Raw genomic sequence first — 20,187 nt, forward strand, 5'->3', positions numbered from 1 at the left:
CCCTGCGTTTTTTTTCAGAGATTTTCAGGGACTTTCGTTTATCTCGATTCGTCTGCCACCTGGCGGCATTTTGTTTTCCACGAATTGTAGTGCCATCGACTCGCAAACTATGTGCTAAGTTTCAAGTCTCTGGATCACCGAGAAGTTAGTTAAAAGTCGATCGCAAAATTTCCATTTTAAAATTAAGTTTCTGTATATCTCGATCCGTGCGCCACCTAGCGGATTTTTTTCACTTGCATTGTAATATCTCCCAGATTTGAACTATGTTCTAAGTATCAAGTAGCTCAACGGGAAGTTACCGAAAAAGACTTTTCCGTGAGTCAAAAATTCGAATGGAAATGAGGGGACAAACATGAAAGGGACTAAAGGTAATAAAAAGAGAACACAATGCAAAATTGAAGCCGAGAATTAAAAAATGGATGAACAGACTGCGGCGGTGATAAAGTAATCATTAGTACCTTAATAGTGCTTGTTACCGGAAAGTACCGGATGTATATCCGACAAAGGACCATCAACATCGAAACCTTCGTGGAGTCCTTTTATCGTTAATACAAAGTATTAGTAATTCCGAACATCTATTTAAGATAAGATCCGCTTTCAATATGCTGAAAATACGTCCATCAATTAAATTAACTTTCGAGGCCTATATGTTTGAAATGCTAGACCTTGAAATCTTCATACGGCAACTTCATTATTGTGCTCTCATTGTTATGCACGTCGAAGTACTAATTTGGCTTAAAGATACTTGTATTAAACTGAGATTGCATGTCTACGTACATATATGTAAGTATGAACTCTTTAGTAAAATCGTTGCATGTCAGCTGTGGTGGCTGGCTGCCTGGCAGACGTCCCAACAGCTGCTGTTCTTCTTCTTCCATGCCGCTGCCGCGCTAAAACTACATTTTTTTCGGCCTAAAGTTTTTGTACTACGATACCCCCACAGCACATTGCACTCATCCATGGTTCAATTATATGGTTGGCTCATCTCATCAGCTGATTTTATTTATTTCATTGCATGGCCGATGGGATTGTCAAAAGGAGATATCAAACTCAAAATGAAACCAACACATTGACAACATTTTCTTACACATACAAAAACTGTTAATTTTATGTTTCCATTCCATACCTTTCGCACCAACCCCAATACACAGATTTTGACAATTTGAACAGACATATTTTGTTGCTTTACAGATGAGCTAACCATATAGTTGAACCATGGCACTCAGCACAACTACCAAAACAATCATAAAGGACGCAACAAAAAAGAATCAATGAGCATCAGCAACAAGAAATGGCAAAGGAGTCTCAAGAGCAACAAAATAACTATGATACTATTAAAAAGCGCTGGGGAACAACAGGCATATTGTAAGACTGCAATATATCACAGTCAACAGCCGGTTGAGACAGTGTTGTATTGCGCGGAAAATTCAATAACTAAAGAAAACCCAACATTGAAGTGTTGTTGCTGGTGTACATATCGATTTGGCAATGCTTTTTTGGGAATATAAATATACCGGTTTACTTTTCAAACCGTGCATACTTTTTCTGTATTTCTTTATCTTTTGATATTTTCTGCTGATGATTTTTATACTCAGCGTGCTTTGCACACAGAGTATATTAACTTTGATTGGATAACGGTTGGTTGTACAGGTGTATGGGAATCGAGATAGATATAGACTTCCATATATCAAAATCATCAGTCTCGAAAAAATCTTTGATTGAGCCATGTCCGTCCGTCTGTCTGTTAACACGATAACTTGAGTAAATATTGAGATATCTTTACCAAATTTGGTACACGAGCTTATCTGGAATAGATTGGTACTGAAAATGAGCGAAATCGGATGATAACCACGCCCACTTTTTATACATATAATATTTTGGAAAACACAAAAAAACCTGATTATTTAGTAAATAATACACATGGAATGTTGAAATTTGACATGTGGACTGATATTGAGACTCTTGATAAAAATTAGAAAAATTTTTTTAAATAGGCATGGCACCGCCCACTTGTGATAAAATCAATTTTACAAATATTATTCATAAATCAAAAATAGTTAAACCTATCGTAACAAAATTCGGCAGAGGTTGCCTTTACTATAAGGAATGCTTTAACGAAATCGGTTAAGGGACACGCCCACTTTTATATAAAATATTTTTAAAAGGGTCGTGGACGAAAATAATAACCTATGTCTTAGCGAAAAAGAGCTTTGTATCAATAGAATTTTACTTTCTAAATTGAATTATAACATTAAATTGGAAAACACTAAATTTTTTGAAAATGGGTGTGGCACGGCCCTTTTATGACTAAGCAATTTTCTATGTTTCGGGAGCCATAACTCGAAGAAAAATGATCGGATCGGGATAGGACGGCGTCCACTAAAACTAAATACCCTGTCACATAGCGGTTTTTCCTATCAACGGGTTTAAGACAATCTTATACATGATTAGTAGATTACACGTACATATTTTTATGGAGAACAGCAGATTGAACGACACTGGCGCAATCTGACATCAAAAAGTAGCCAACTTCAAACTTTTGTTACAAGCACAGCATAAGAAGAATTGCTTTGGCTAAGGGTGCTTTCACACTTTGCAAGTGAAATATACTTTTCTAACATTTTCCACAGTTAAAAACTGCCATTTAACAAAGGAAAAGAAAACAAACTATGTTAGCAAGGATTTTTCGTGTATAGTGAGAAAGTTTATAACAGTGCTTCGTGAAATAAACTTCAATTGCCAACTTCAATTGCCTAGATCTTTTATATTTACAAACACAACAGTGTTACGTGATTGTGGCGATGTTATTGTCCAACAAATGAACTTGGGGGATCATGAAGTTGAAACATTTGTTTCAGTTCATGGGTAGGTACTGGAAAATAACAGTAATAAGGTACTAAAATTAAAATCGTCGATAAAATCTTGCTGTGTTGACAAAACCAGCGTTTTAACTCCTCCATGGCATGCGAGGGTTCGATGTGAAAAATGGATAATCACCTCTCTTTAAGAATAAAATGTGGTGTGCGCAACCATTTCAAGGGTTGTCAGCGCAACTTATAGCTTTTCCAACTCAATGGTCACCCTCGTTACGTGAATCCTGTTCATTTAGCAGCGATGTTCTGGTGACCCAAAGTCCCTCAAGCAAAGAGGAGTTTGGATGACCTTGAAGGTGCAACGTGGTAATATCAAATCGTTCCGGAGATCACTATCAGGCAAAGGACCATCAACATCGATAAAACTCCTTATCGCTACTAGAAGACTGCGCATAAAAAGAAGGTTCGACATCGGCGCTATTATTAAATTTCTCGATAGTACCGCTAGATAAGTACCCGTAGCGTGGAAGGCTGAATACCCTTACTGAATAGTTTAGTAGCTTTTGGCTATTCTTTCCATTTGGAAAACTGGGTGTAATTGTTCTCTAGTACAGCGGTTGAAATTCATTGAACTATTTAGGGTTTGCACCGCATATTAGTATTTAGTTTGCGATAAAGTTAGATTAATCGTATTTTATTTAAAACACATATATTCTTTCCTAACTTTAAAAATTTTGGAGCTTGACACCGGAAACCCAAAGGAATAGCTTACATCTTCTGAAAGTGTGCACGCGGTTTTATTCTTATAGCAGAAAGCCTTCGAAACTTCACCTGGCAAATGTGACTCAACTTCTTAACATGAATGGGCGGCAGTGTACTAATTTTCATATTCTGAGAAGGAAACAGATTTACGAGTACCGTTGGAGTTTGCAACAAACTTAAGTTTAGCAATTGGCTAACATAATGGGCTGGCTTAAGCGAATTATATTGCTGCGAACGCGCGAACGCTCTCCAACTAGTGGGGTTGACAACTTGAATTAAATTACTCTGATGAAAAAGAAAATTACAAAAGCCCCAAAAGTTGTTCTTTCTCACAGAAAAACATTTTTTCTTTATATTTATTTTGTGCTTTGAAATGCTTTCCCTTATTCATGTCGTTTATGTCTATTTGTCAATGCGCTGTGTGGAAAATCTCTTGAACTCCGCTTGTATTTACTTTTCACCTTAACGAGCTAGCGCAAAACACACTCGAACGACGCATGTATTCATGCATACACTAGACGACCGGAGATGGGGCAATGACGATGACGTTGAGTTCGTTGTATTGGAGTTGTTGTCATGCAGATTTGCATTTATTTGCAAAACCGAGCAGTTTGCAGTTCAGTTGTTGAATAAGTAAGTTAGCCAGTGAGTAAGTGCTCATATGGGACTTCAATAGCATATCTATTTACTTCTTAGAAGCTTAACTACGGTGATATTGTATACATATGTGAAAATGTAAACTTATTCACGTCTGAATCATACAATGAATATGTATAAGATTGTACACTACACATGTAGTATGATGTAGCGTTATTCGGAATAGCAGACAACAGACTGAGCAAAAAATTTAAGTTGCGAATTTTTTTTATCAAAGTCGGTATAAATAAAAGCATAATAAAAATGTTTGTATGCATAACAAACGTGTTTATGCATGAACTCCCCTCAAAACCTCTACTTACACAGCAAGTGGCCGGCCTCATTTGGTAATGTTAGTTGGGAATGCTAAACAATTCTGGAAAATATATTCGCTTGTGTTGAACAAATTTTTATTTAAATTAAAGTGCGTGATTTAATTACAGAGCTGCTATGAAACATATATATATATAGTTAATGTAATCTAATTTCAAGCTGCATCACAGAATGAATTATAGCTTTACGTGGTGTTTATACCATACACTGATATACTAGAGAGCTGGTCACGCTCGCTGTATGACTTACCACTTTTGATTTTAAACCTAGTTGAACAGAAATGTTATTTATATTTCAATCTAAAGCCAAACAAATGGTTCGTAATAAGCCTATAAATTCAGGACACGAAATCGGTTCTTATATATTATGTCCATGGTTCTTAGCATAGCGCCAGTTGTCTTTAGATCAGAAACTTGTGTACACGTATAGAATGATCATTAGGTATGGGATATGAGTTTCGAAGGAATTCGATGAAAACGCTGCTGACTTTTAGCCGGGTCTTTGTCAGAATTCACGGAAAAACGGTAGTCTTTAGTTACTGTTGTTCTAGTTTAGTGCATAGAAGTATATTAATAATTCACGCCGCTTCGAAAGCAGCGGAACAGGTGGTTCAAAAATGATTTATGTGCACAAGCAGAATTGAGGTACTAGCCCGAATATCTCGTGAGATGTTTAATATGACCCCATTAAGCCTTCTACCCTAGGTCGCCTGCTATGTAAACGACACATTCATATTTGCAACAGGATTCGCCTCGGGTAGGTGAGGTTGAGAATTGGGTTGGGCAAGCTGTGAAGCTATAAAGCTTTGTATTGAGCTTAGCAATCACTTGAATCCCTTAATCTGTTCCGATGAAAGTCGGAGCAATGACAATGAACGGAAACAAGCGATACTCAAGCTATAGTAACCCTGTCCTGTATACGTGAGACTGAAGTTTACTGTTCAATAGTATGGTATATAGTGCTCATGTCTTTAAATGGAAGATATGATCCATTGGATAGTATAGTGGCAATGCAGCTGCCTTTCGTCGGGAAGCTGTATTCAATTACTCGATAGCTTAGTGGTTATTATTTTGGCCCTTTGCATGGAAGACACAATTAAGTTCATCGATAGTGTAAATACTGCCATTAGTACGGAAGTCCTTATTCAATTACTCGATAGTATAGTGGTTAGTATTCACGCCTTTGGCATGGGACAGTAAAACGAATCAATAACTCGATATTATAGTGGTTGGTAACTGCGCCTATTTCATAAATTGGTATATTTTTGTAGCTTCATGGATAATTCGATAGTACAATAAACAAACTTTTTTTTTTGAATTTATGAATTTTGTGCGTTGTTTGCTTTGTAATAGAGGTGGCTTATGGCAATCGCTGGCCTCGCTGCAGCAACCTTAAGCAACCCATTAATACAAATTGTTGTTGTATTTACATGGTACACCGCAATGAGAGCAACAATTTAGAAAAAAAAACATAATTGTATTTATTTTATCAGCTGATCGCTACATACCTTTAAAATTTGGCTTTTGCGAAAACTCAATTCGTCATCGGCAGTAGCTGAGAAGTCGTGTTTGGCAATTGCTTCCATTTTGCTTTTGTTATTGTTTTATTAAATTTTTCCCCTTTGCTGTATAGCTTTTTATTTGATTCCCACTATGTATGACAGCTGAAGCAGAATTTTATTAAGCTGTGAGCTATGTTTGGCGGTTTATTTATGCAGTTGTTTTTGTATATGTATTTATATTGCTGTTGTTTTAATTAATTTCTGCTGATTTAATAAAAATTATCTTAACTAATGTTTATTTGCAGTTTTTCGATGATTATATAAAACTTTGTTTTACTTTTTAATATTTTCTTTTATCAGCCTTCGTTGATTTTTGTTTCAGTTTTGTTAATAAAACATGGTATATTTTCGTAATACATATACATATAGACGTATTTTGTTTAAAACCATTAAATATATAAAGATTTCTGTAAAAAGTATTTCATTAGGCGCTCATGTACAACTTTTCTGGATTTTAAACTATTACTATTTTTTTTTAACTAGAATTTCTACATAAATAGATAAAAACTTAGCCCCAATATTAAGTAGCGTATTTTTTCAATAAACAATTTTTTAAACCTCCTGTGTTTGTTCAATAATTAATATCCACACTTGTTGCTTAAGATGAGAATTTTTCACATGTTATACATAGGTATTTGCTTCTCCAATTTGGCGAATACTTGCTCTTTATACGCGTTCTGCACACGCCAAAACTTTAAATTTGCCTTTTACTATTTTTGTTTTAATTTCACATTTGTTCTATTTTAGGTAAAATTGTAGACGATTCAAAGTGTTTTATGTATACGTATGTGTGTAGCGCCCGCACGACACAGCTTTGAATAGTGAACTAGCAAAAGTTAAGCATCAAATTCCGCAAAACACCGACATCGCTATGTTTCGTTGTTTCATTACTCGCCCGTCGTCTGATCGCTTGCACCCACAGACGATTATGTGGGGAGCGCAATCGCTGTATTATAAGCTACGTTGAGCTCAATAAACTCTTTATCTCAAAAGTGATAAGAGTTGCCAGATAGGCGCTGGATTTGGCTAACTTATTTATAGTGTATATATGGGCCATTAACGTTTGAAGAAGATACCGTATATAACTATGTCAAGCAGTTTGACGTTTTCGGAAAATGTACATCGCGAACAAGGCATATCAGTAAAATTAAACAACACCATTACATTTTTTTAGACAAAAGGTGTAAAGCTCTATTTTATAAAAACACAGGACAGTGAAAATTACTCAAAGTAAAAAAACTTAAATTTGTATTCTGATTTCTTTCTAATGTCTACTTCTTACACTGGTTAGTATGGGGTAAATGCACAATCAATTGCTCGATGGAATAGTGGTTAATACAATCCTCCGCTATCAATCTTCATTTGATAGTTTGGTGGATTTCTGAAGATATCTTGAAAAATTTGTCTTGAATTTATAAGAATTTTTGATACACAAGACAATTGCTTGATACTATACTGCGTTTTAAAGTGAAGTCGCAGTCAATTACTCATAAGTATAGTGCTTAGTATTCACGTCTTTTGCATGCATGAAAGACCCAAATCAATTACTCGATAGTATAGTGGTTAGTATCTACGCCCACCGTCAATCGGACTTTTGTAGATTGGTAAATTTTTTAAGCTTTTTCCAAATAATAATATGTCATGAAATCAACTTTATGCGTTGTTCTAAGTGAAATGTTGGTCGTAGCTTTTCTATTTTACTGCTTTATTCGAAATGGAATGTATCATATTTAAAAACATATGCGACATCAAAACAGCAACACAACTCAAAAATTTCTAAAGTGGTATGGTAGCAAATGATGAAGAAATTTTTTAATTTTATTTTATTTTGACCTGTTGAATTAGCTCAAAGTCAATTTTTGAAAAACGATTTTCATTAAGAACGGCATCAACTAACCAAAAACATAAATTTCTACACACAACATAAATGTAATATCTACATATTTGTTGTTATTGCATTTTTTGTTTGTGGCTACGTCCGCGACAAGGCGAATCTATACAGGTGGTGGCAAAGCGAATTCAATCAATTCGCCGTACAGATGAATGTCAAGTCAAAAGAAAATTTTCATAGATTTCGATTAACTGACATTTGGTTGTACAAGCCTTTGTATGGAAAATTATCAAGAAGAAGCAATCAGCTGATGGGATAACACCACCTGTAATGAATTCGCCTTGTCCGCGACTACAAGTTTTGTTCTCGAACGATTTCGTTCTATATACCCCTCACGCCACAATACTACAAACAAACAAATTACGGCGTTGAGCAGACCCAGGCTCTCTATCTCTCTGTGGCTATTGTTATTGTAGATGAGTGCGCTAGGTGTTGGTGTGCTATTGCTTTTGATTGTTTTTATAAATATTTATTGTATCGAGTTCAATTCGTATCCAAGCATTTTATTTTCCTTTGCTCTGTTCCTCTTCAACGTGCATTCGCCTGTGTTGTTTCAGCATTTTATATGTACAAGCTGTTGTACAATATACATTTTTAATATACAGTCAGGGGGACCAAATAATAGGTATACGCAGATATTTTATGTACACCTTACTTGGACTGTACGTCCACAACTGGGTTAAATAAGCTATGAGGATATGATAGCCTCCATACCATAAGGTAGTTAGATAGAAAACAAATTTATAGAAATGTAAGGGCAGGCCTGCTGATGTTGTTGTTGTTGTAGCGATAAGGACACTCCCCGAAGGCCTTGGGGAGTGTTATCGATGTTGATGGTCCTTTGCCGGATGCAGATCCGGTAAGTTCCGGTACCAAGCCCGGCCATTTCGGGAAAGATATGTTATGACCACATGCAACCTTTTAAACCATCCAGCCCTCCCACCCCCTAGATGTAGATCTTGTTCTATTAACGATAAAGTCACTCCCCAGAGTCAATTTGGTATTTTAGTCGCCTCTTACGATCGGCATACCTACCGCGGGTATATTATAATCCCCCTAACCCGCTGGGGGCCCCTAGATCAATGAGGAGTTCGGGGTCGCCCCAGATATATACTGGGCTGGCAAGCAGAAAGTGTTGCGCTACACAACACCTTGAATCTGGTATTTTATTAGCCTCTTACGACAGGCTACCTACCGCGGATATATTCTGACATATAAAACATATGAAGAAAACTTGACTTCCCTTAGTGCCCCTTGTTGTAGCGATAAAGACATTCGACGGAGGTTTTGGGGAGTATTATTGATGTTGATGGTCTTTGCCAAATAAGATCCTGTAACAAGCACCATTGAGGTATAAGCCCATCTCGGGAACGATTTTATATGATCACATTGTACCTTGGCGTCAGTTATCGCTGGCATCGCTGGTAGTCTTTGCTACGAACTAGACATGTGTAATACGGTGAGGCTCACGTTGTTGTTGTTCTTGTAGCAGTGCTTCGCCCCACCCAATAGGTGCTAATGATCACAAATTGTCATCAATATCCTCTAACGGCAGTCCAAGGAAACTTGCAGTTTCAACAGGGGTGGATCATAATGAGAGGCTCACGTAAATTGCGTTAGTCAATTAAATCGAGGCACGAGGGACAGTTCGGATGGCCTGTCTAGCCGTATGGTACCCAGTATGGAAGATCGCTATCCGATTTATGGAAGGCTTTGGAAAGTATCTTATTAGATTTTTTTATATTGTATTGAGCGAATTATCTTCCAATCTTATTTGTCTTATTTGACGAATTGGATCCTGTCTCAAAATTGAAAATAATAAGTTGTTGTTGTTGTAGCAATGTTTCGCCCCACCTAATAGCCGCGACCGATCACAAATTGTCATCAATATCCTCTAACGGGGGTCCAAGGAAACTTGCTGATGGGGTGGACCACAATGAAAGGGGTGTTAGAGGCGTTGGTTCCACATTACAATTAAAGAGATGGTTGGTGTCATGTGGGGACACATTGCAAGCGGGGCATACATTTTGTATGTCGGGGTTGATTCTGGATATGTAAGAGTTTAACCTGTTACAGTATCCAGAACGAAGTTGAGCCAGAGTGACTCGCGTTTCCCTGGGGAGTATGCGTTCCTCTTCCGCAAGTTTTGGGTACTGTTCCCCGAGTACTGGATTCATCGGGCAATTGCCGGCATAAAGGTCCGACGCCTGTTTGTGGAGTTCACCCGGCTGAATTCTCAGGTGCCGTATTTCCTCAAAATGCTTACGGAGATGACTCCTTAAGTCCCTAGGCGGTGCTAGCTCATCAATCAGATGTCTGTTGGGATGCCCAGGTTTCTGGGTATTCAACAGGAACTGTTTGGTTAGCATCTCATTTCTCTCCCTGATGGGGAGTATTCTCGCCTCATTATGTACATGGTGTTCTGGGGACATAAGAAGACAGCCCGTGGCGGTTCTGAGCGCAGAATTTTGGCAGCCCTGTAGCTTCTTCCTGTGGGTAGTTTTTAGGCTTGGCGACCATATACGGGACGTGTAGCACGCAAACGGCGGGCCAATTGCTTTGTATGTGGTAATGAGCGTTTCTTTGTCTTTTCCGCAAGTACTGCCAGGAAGGAATTTGAGGATTTTATTACGGCTCTGGATTTTCGGAACAATTGCCGCTGCGTGCTCACCAAAATGTAGATCCTGATCAAACGTCACACCCAAGATTTTAGGGTGTAGGACACTCGGTAGCGTAGTGCCATAGACGAGGATGTTCAAAATGGTCGACATTTGGGACGTCCAGGTTGTAAATAGGGTCGCGGATGATTTAGTCGGTTGATAATGTCAGGTTTCGCGTGGCGAAAAAACTGGAGAGATCAGGGAGTTAGCCGTTTATTTTGTTGCAAAGCTCATCGACTTTGGGCCCGGGCCTGTGGCCATTATTGTGCAGTCATCGGCGTAAGAAACGATAGTAGCTCCTTCTGGTGGCGAAGGTAGTTTTGATATGTAAAAATTAAACAAAAGTGGGGATAGGACACCACCCTGAGGCACCCCTTGTTTAATTCTTCTTGGCTTTGATATTTCGTTTCTGAATTGCACCGATGCCTGCCGACCACCCAGATAATTAGCCGTCCACCTTTTAAGACATGGGGGAAGGGTAGACCCTTCCAAGTCTTGCAGTAACGTGCCATGGTTGACCGTATCAAAAGCTTTTGATATGTCTAGCGCTACGAGTACTGTTCTATGGTGAGGCTTCTGATTTAAACCACAATTTATCTGGATGCTAATGGCATTCAGCGCGGTGGTGGTGCTATGGAGTTTTCTAAAGCCATGCTGATGACAGGCTAGCTGCAAATTTGCTTTGAGTGGGGGAGCAAAATGGCTTCGAGCGTCTTGGCTACTGGCGATAGGAGAGATATCGGGTGATATGTCTGTCTTAGGTTAGCTTGTTTCCCAGGTTTTAGTAGCGGTACCACCTTGGCCATTTTCCATTTTTCGGGTATGACAAAGGTGGAAAGAGCCAGGTTGAAGACATGTGCTAAATATTTGAAACCCTCTTTCCCTAGGCTTTTAAGCATCGGAATGGCTATGCCGTCTGGGCCCACTGATTTGGATGGTTTAGCATGACCGATGGCATCGTCAACCCCTTTGGCGGTGATGGTAATTGGTGACGCGCTGACTTATGTTTACCTGCGTGTCTGTTGCCCTCCATCTATTTTTGTCGACCGTAGGGTGCATTATGTAATGTCGGCAGAAAGCGCTCGCGCATTTTTTCGCATCCGACAGCACTTTGTCGCCAAAAGCGATGGAAACTTTGTCATTGTGCATAGACGGATTCGATAGAGGCTTTACAGTGGACCAAAGTTTACCTACACCGGCAGAGCGGTTACAACCGCTTAGGTGCTCCTCCCATTTCGCCCGCTTGTGTTCATCCACAAGCAATCTGATGCGTTGGTTTATATCCCTTATTTGTGGGTCGCCGGGATCGAGCTGTCTTATAAGGTCACGTTCTCTCGCTAAAATTGCGGTCTCCGCCGGGAAGTGTGACCAAATTTCGGCAATTCTACCGGCGGGAATAAAACGAGCCGAGGCGGATTCAATGACCTTGCGGAAAGCAGCTCCCCTTGGCGGGAATCAGTTGGGATAGGTAGGGCATGTAAAGGATTTGTATTCGTCCCACTTTCCTTTTTAAAGTTAATGATGCTTAACTATAAGTCTTGCCCTTTTGTCCAGACAGCAGGGGTTCGTAAAGGCAATAATCTTAACAGATATTGGTTCCTGTTTTAAGCACTCAAGTTTACTTCTCCATGGTCTTACGAAATATTAATGCTATATCGGATTCCGCCATTTTGTAAACCGACCACAATAATCTAGTTGATTGGTGTTGAGCCAATAATCTCTATCTAAATATCAAACACGTTTTCATATGTCTTTATCTAAATCCAACTTCTATCCCTATTTATGCGATGATAATGAACATATGTAATAGCTTGATTGCTACGCGTACCCAATATGATCACGGAGCTTAAAAAAACCCACACACTGGAGGAAAATCGAGGCCAGCCAAATACCGCGCTCAGAACTCCCAAATGATGTCTTCTCATGGCTCCAGAATACCATCTACACAGTGAGGCGAGAATAATCACCAATAGAGAGAAAAATTTGATGCTAAACAGTTTCTGTTAAATACCCAGAAACATGGGCATCGGGGCGAAGCACCGCTACAACAACAACAAATACATGAGCATCGGAAGCAACATCTGATTGAAGAAGCATTCCGCCCTGACATCGCAATGTATGTCCGGTATGTAATGTGTCTCCACATGACACCAACCATCTTTTCAATTGCAATATGGAGCCAACGACGCCTGTTACAGCAATGTTTTTTTGTCTAAATCTTTAGAAACTGCTTGTCTCCAAATTGTGAGTGATCAAACCTATTGGATAGAGCACAACACTGCTATAACAACGACAACATACACAAAGAATGTCCTGCATGTTTTGTGTCTGCATATGACACCAACGATCTTCGCAAATGTAATGTGTAACCGACGCCAGTAACACGTATGGCCAACCGTGTTGAAACTGCAAGTTTCCTGGGACTCCCCTTAGATATTGTTGAAAATTTGTATATAATCGCATATATTGGATCGGGCGAAACCCTTACAATAAGGAAAGGCGTCATTATCAGTTAACACCGACATAACCTTTAGAACACCACAGATAATGATGGTCTCATTCCGCCAACATCACACGTCCCATTCCGCCAACATCACACAAACTGAGCTACTACCCAAGCATATGCACATCGGTCACATTGCATATTCGACTTAAGTGCGCTTTTCAAAAACTGTTTTGCCCACGAACATCTGAACATTCCACTTGCGAACGTACAAACCTGTGGGATATACTTTTTAGAGAGTAGAGATGAAATGACTAACACTGAAGTCGTGATTTACAGCGTTTGTTGTAATTGAATTTTTGCTAATGAATAAAAGAAAAAATATATAAGCAACAACTAGGTACAATTGTACGATTGCATTTGACCCCATGGAAAGGCAGTAAACAGTAACCAGTAAAGCTGTTGCTAGTCACATGGCAAATCACAAATGACCGGGTGGTAGCTAGACTACTTGCGGTGGTGGTGGTTTAATAGACCGCCGGCATTTTTTCGCACACAAGTCAACTGGCTGCAAAGTGGCAATAGTGCTTATCCAGACCAACAGCAACAACAAAAACAAGCAATAGGCGCAGTCGCTTCTTTTCAAAACCGGAAAATTCGTTTGCTCAAGGAAGAAAAAAGTAAATGCCAACCCCAACAATTTAAAAATTGCTTACACAGCTTCGTTGTGAAATGGAGGGGCGTAAGAACAAACCAAGTAAAATTTATGTCCACTAGCGGCACGCCAGCATACTTGCCTTTTATGAGCATCACAAAAATATTTGTTTAATCTGCTCTTTAAATTTCGTTGCCATCTTAAAACTGGGATGCCCATAAAAATAAGCTAAATGTTGGTTTTTTGGTATTATTTTTGCTTTTTTCTACCGCTTCACAATTTCTACTTGCTTCTATGGATACACATTCACACACACACGTACGTATACACAATTCAATAAATACCAAATTCCAAGCACCGACACAAAGGAATAATTTTTTGGTTTTTTTTTTTTTTGTAGTTCAAGTTTCGTTTTTTCCTGTTTTACTCCTTTTTAACTTGTGCCTATCTACCTTTACTTTGCTCTTTTTCGTGTCTAGATATAGCACATTTGTATTCAATTATTGTCTTGTTATAAACATTTTTGTAAACATCAAATACACAGCTAACAATTTTTTTATTTATTTAAAACGTTGAAGATAAATGCGAGTATAAAATAATTACTGTAGAAAATATTTTGTGCAGAAAAAAGGCGACGAACGCAGACTGCGTTTACACAACCGATGACAGACGACAAGTTAAAAAATTCTTCTGGATTCTCTTTTGTTGGCATTCTTCTTGGGTAAAATTTTAATTGTCGTTGGCAGTACTGAATTTTTTGACAGCTAATTAAGGAATTTCAAAGTTAAACGCACTGGCTCTCAAACTGTATGAAACAATTTTATTTGCTAAACTAAAAATTTTAGCGATTAATTAGTTCGATTTTAACTAGATAATTTATGTTATATTTTAAATGCTTAGTACCACTTAGGGCCGGTTTTTCGGTACAAGTCAGTACTCATTTTGGCAATTAAAGTTCGCTTACACTTATTCTGTAGTTTTTCAGTCTAATTCATGGTACAATAACCAGGTAAACGCATCAGAGTTGCATTTACATGTTTTTTCATTCGAAGTTGGTCATAAAATGTTAAACTTTGTTTATGTTTACATTTTTTGTTTATTTACTTTTGATGTGAAAATTTATTAGGTAATTCTTTACTTTAGCCCACAACTACTAAAACTCGTCCAAAAATATCGAGAGAGGTGTCAAAAGACGCGTATTAATCTCGAGAACAATAATCCGATGGCGGAAAAGAAAAATGTTATCCATGTCCGGAGATATTTGCAGTTGAAGTTGGCGATTTGCATGTGGTTGTTGTTGTGTTAGTACCCACAAAAAAATTTGTGCATCACCGTGGCGGTAGCCACGGTTATACCACACACCCGGACTTGGCATGGCGTAGCCCAGGGTTATTTTTAATAAGCGCGGCCGAAGGCCGCCAACTCAGAAAGGTGTTCTGCGCATAAATACTATGGATCCCACCCCGGTTTCGGAGGTACCCGTGGGTCTTTTTTCGGTTTTTCGTTAATATCTTTTGAACGAGTTAATATTTTTATTTTCCGCCTTCGGATTATTAATACTGATGTCAAGACGCGTCCTTTGACACCTCTCTCGATATTTTTGGTAGCGTATTAGCAGTCGACCCCTCAACTAGACTATTACCAGATATATTTACAAAGTTGAAAATTTCTATGTGGCTGTTGTAATTTTGATGGTGTTGGGTACCCACAAAAAAAACTGTGGGTAAAAGTGTTTTGCGTGGATATAGATTTGGTTTCCCATGGTAATTTTTTATAAGCGCGGCCGAAGGCCGCCAACGCAGAACGGTGTTCTGCGCACAATTAGTACGGATCCCACCCCCGGTTTCGGAGGTACCCGCGGGTCTTTTTTTGGTTTTTCGTTAATATCTTCTGAACGAATTAAAATTTTTATTTTCAGCCTTCGGATTACTAATACTGATGTCAAGGCGCGTCTCTGGTAGGGTATTAGCAGTCGATCCCTCAACTAGACTATTACCTGCGCAAAAATACTATGGATTCCACCCCCGGTTTCGGAGCGCTCCGGTGCCATTTTTCAGTTTTTTTGGAATATTTTTTGACAGAAATAAAATTTTTAATTTTCGCTTTCGGATTCGTCGTCCTGAGTCCAAAACGCATTTTTTTGACACTTTGCACGAGTTTTTGCAGTTGTGAGCTAAAGTAAAGAATTACCCCGCAAGATCAAGGAAGAGGAAAAATTGGGAAAACGCTTGTGGCGTTAGCTTCCCTAAAATGGCTTAACTTTTTCGCTCCATTTTCAGGCCTGTGACCTTATTGTGGGAGCTAAGAGAGTAAATTTGATGCCCAACTCCACTCCATCGCTATATTTACCGTCTTTGATGTAAATATTGTTTCCCGAATGTTGTAAGATAAAAAATATAATATAATTTTATGTATGACTTAGCAGTGCTAATCAAGAGTTTGCAAAAAACGGAAGTTGTCACATCGTCCCCAACGGTCATTCCTACAGTTATCTACCAAAATATCGGACAATACTTTCGCCGCTACAACGTGAAGGAAGGATGAAGGATAAATAATAAAGTCCCTTCTACATGTTCGCTTTTTTTTAAGTGACACCGTTGGAGCGAAAGGTCAATACTTTGCACGGAACAGCTGCAGCACACAAACGGATATGCATGATGTGCCACGAATAAGCCGTGAAACCCAGACGCAGTAACCTCCCCTAGTTTCAGGGCCACCATTAGTTTACAAAGAGCGAAAATATGCTATACAAGTATACGCAAAACGGCCCTTATCAGAGCCACCACTAGTCAACAAAGAGAAAAAAATGCTAAACAATTATACCTACGAAAAGCTGCCCTTATCAGGGCCACAAACAGTTTGCGAAGAGAAAATATTGCTGGACAATTATGTTTTACATGCTATAGATTTACTTTTGGATTATTTATATCATCCATATGATGACAAGAAAAAAACTGGAGTATAACCGATACTGGAGTTGAAAACGGAAATATTCCAAGCCGAACTTTACCGTAGCAGGTACCGATACCAGATCAAACCTAAAGCCGAAATTGCTACAAAAGCCTCCTGGCTAGGGCCAGAAGGAAAACCCGGAACCGTAATTGAAGTCAGTACTACAACCGAACTAGTATCCAACACAACCGTGCTTTTTTTAATTAAAAAAGATTACATCTAAAGACATGGAGTACATATTCTTCAAAGAAATCTGCACCTCAAATACCGACACGACGAGTTTCCAACGTTAAACGTTATTATGTATATATGTATCTTCGATATTTATTAGGTTACGAAATTAGTTAATTTTTACTTTACAAAATACATGAAATTTTAAAATAAATCAGTACTTATTCATGAACATACTATTAACTCAGCATTTTATATACAATCTCATCCCAAATTTTCAACATTTCTTGGAGACAGTAACGTTAGCACTCATACATACATGTATTGAAAATAAGGTCCACTACAAAAAACATTTAGCAAAAGCATTTCCCAATATAATTTTAATACTAAAAAATAACGACCTTATGCAGATAAAGTAGGAACAAAATAATTCCAAAAAAGTTGTATCTCACTTTACATTAAACTGCTTTGGAATATAAATACATTTACTAAAAGATGCATACAATACAAAACGGTCCTTTATTTATATATCATAAACAAAATTAATGTTGCGACCATTGGATATTTTTCAAATCAATTGGTTCTAGTACCATCTCCCATAATGGAGACATTTCACGTAAACGTTCGACATGTTTGATGCAGATATCGGTAATATAATCAACCTCTTCAATGGTGGTAAAACAACCAATACCAAATCTATAAAAATTTAACAATAAATTACTTTCAAATTAACTAAACAATTCAGTACGGTAAACTCGTATACCTTATTGAACTATGTGCCAAATCCTCATCAGTTCCAATCGCACGTAGGTTCCAGTGATGCAGAAGTACATGCTGAGGCACTAGACAACGCCACATCTTTTAAGGCCATAAGCAATGATAAATTTAATAAACCACTATACCTTTGCTCTGGATCACCATTACATATACCATGTGATAATCTTGAAGTGATGCGATCATATAAACGTTTCGAAATTTCTTATCATATTCCATTTCTTTGAGTGCAAGATAACATGCAGCACCAAATCCAAAAACAGTAATCCGAAGGCGGAAAAGAAAAATTTTAGCTCGTTCAAAAGATGTTCCCAAAAAACCGAAAATGACCCCGGAATGCTTCGAGACCGCGGTGAGATCCATAGCATTTTTGCGCTGGCGGCCTTCGGCCACGCTTATAAAAAATTAATCTGGGTGGATTCAACACCGGTTTGGAGACCAAAACTATATCTGCGCAAAACACTTATGTCCACATTTTTTTTTGTGGGTAACAAATATCAACATTACAACGCGCACATTTCAAATTCTTTTGCAAATATCTCTTGTCCAACACAAAATATTTTACCTCTGCCTACTGATTATTGTTGTCGAGGTCAATGCGCGTCTTTTAACACCTCTCTTGATATTTATGAACGCATATTATCAGTGTCATGCTGTCGTATAGAATTACCAAGAGTTGATGCGCTGGAAACGTTGAAGAAGTGATTCAGCTGATATATGTAAATAAATAATAACATTAAATTAAATATATATCATTTAAAAATCAGCTAATTACCTTTATTTTCCATTTAAAATGCCTTTTTCCTCCAGCTTCATCAGCAAACCAACTTTTTTCTTTTTTTGTTTTGGCTTTGTTGACGAAAATTACTTTTGACATTTTTCTTCTTCCATCACTTTTGACAGAAGAAACTGAAAGAACGTTTGACAGTTTATGTACAATCGGCAACAACAAAATATACGGGAGGGTTGCATTTTCGCTAATGCTTTACCTGATAATTGTACCATGGTCTAATTTAACTGAAGTTTAAGCTGAGCGCATCTGGCAGGGTTAAAGCTGGAGACATTGGTGCTTTATCGGTAACCTTATAACAGCTGATTCGACCAACCTTATGAGAATCAATGCAATCTATTATTGGTGCCGCTAAAGTCGCAACCGTATCGTAGCCAACCAATTGGGTTTTGGTTTACCGTCGTACCGATAAACAGCTGATTACGTTAGGGATACGACTACAGCGATACGACATACGGCACCAATGACTCCGGCTTAAACTACAGTTAAGCCAGAGATAAATTTAAAATAGAGATGTCGCAGGAACGAAAAATAGTTGCCGTCTTCCAGTGAGTTTTACAGCTCCGGCTCACGCTCACTTCTCACGGGAATGCTCTGGATCATTGAGAGACTTGAAAAGCAGATGTCGTGAAATTTTCGCACACGTGAAATGTGATAGGCAGATGTCGCCGCTGTTTTTCATTTAACTCATACGGCGAAAGGCTAAGCAGCGACATCTATTTTTGAAAAATTAGGTATATTAAAGGCCGCGTTGCTAACCTAAAAAGAAGTAATTAACAAATTATCTGGCTCACAAATTGAACCAGACTTCTATCTGGATTTATCTGGCTAAAATCATTGTTGTTGCATTTACATGCAAAATTATTTATCTGGCTCAGGATTTTGCCACGGGATGATAGCTAGTGTGAAGCTTCACAAAACTCTAGTAGGTCACATTCACCACTCACCATAGCAGAATGTGTTAAACTACCAATGTCTGTATTTATTATTTAACAATTATTTGTACACTTTTTATTCAGCTATTATGTTCAGAATTTACATTTTGACACTCTTAAACTACAATCAGTGTATTTTGTGTGCTTAAATTATTTTAAAGTTTGTGGTGTGGTGAAAGAGACCTATACGATTTTTGTGAAACTCCGCTGCTTTCCACCGAAGTTCGCGCATGCAACATCTTTATTTTTCAAAAATATTTGGTTAAGCCATCATCCCGTCGCAAACATCCTGACCCAGATTAATAATTTTGCATGTAAATGCAACAACAATGATTTGAGCCAGCTAAATCCAGATAGAAGTCTGGTTCAATTTGTGAACCAGATAATTTCTTAATTACTTGTCTTTAGTTTTGGCAACGCTGCCTTTAATAAACCTGCTTAGTCTTTCGCCGTATGAGTATGAGTTAAATGGTAAACAGCGGCGACATCTGCATATCACATTTCACGTATGTAAAAATATCACGACCTCTGCTTCTCAAGTCTCTCAATGATCCAGAGCATTCCAGTGAGAATTGATCGTGATACGGAGCTAGACAAATCACTGGATGATGGATTTAACCTACCAGATATTTGCGTTCGTTCGAAATGACGTCGAATATACCCAACAAGCATTTGGGCTTGAGCATTTGAGTTCCCAACTTGTGGTTCTCTAAAGGGACTCAAATGTAACACTCCACACTACAATATTTTCACATAATTTATTTTGATAAATTACGCTTTATTATTACTATCAACCAGGTGTTTATTTCTC

At 38.2% G+C, this 20,187-nt stretch overlaps 1 protein-coding gene and 1 long non-coding RNA gene across 11 annotated transcripts in view; both read right to left on the minus strand.

Annotated features, from left to right (window-relative positions):
- Positions 1–14,417, minus strand: part of drk (growth factor receptor-bound protein 2 drk) — a 91,380-nt gene extending 76,963 nt beyond the window's left edge. Inside the window, exons 1-2 of one of the 10 annotated variants that reach the window (XM_067771735.1) lie at positions 14,207–14,417; positions 6,052–6,309 (exon numbers count right to left, since the gene is read on the minus strand). In XM_067771735.1, the coding sequence (XP_067627836.1) occupies positions 6,052–6,129 (78 nt within the window). In that variant the 5' untranslated portion in view covers positions 6,130–6,309; positions 14,207–14,417. Of the gene's footprint in view, positions 1–6,051; positions 6,844–13,896; positions 14,050–14,076 lie in introns of those variants that run through there. The other 9 variants (XM_067771734.1, XM_067771731.1, XM_067771728.1 and 6 more) reach the window with 9 other exon arrangements.
- Positions 14,418–17,383: 2,966 nt separating this feature from the next.
- LOC137246374 (uncharacterized) lies at positions 17,384–18,089 on the minus strand. The gene is made up of 3 exons (XR_010951457.1): positions 17,780–18,089; positions 17,641–17,719; positions 17,384–17,573 (listed from the first exon to the last, which is right to left on the minus strand). It is a non-coding gene; the product is annotated as an uncharacterized lncRNA (long non-coding RNA).
- Positions 18,090–20,187: the final 2,098 nt, after the last annotated feature.

The sequence above is a fragment of the Eurosta solidaginis genome, chromosome 3 (assembly GCF_040869045.1).
Source record: "Eurosta solidaginis isolate ZX-2024a chromosome 3, ASM4086904v1, whole genome shotgun sequence".
In the NCBI taxonomy this organism is placed as follows: domain Eukaryota; kingdom Metazoa; phylum Arthropoda; class Insecta; order Diptera; family Tephritidae; genus Eurosta; species Eurosta solidaginis.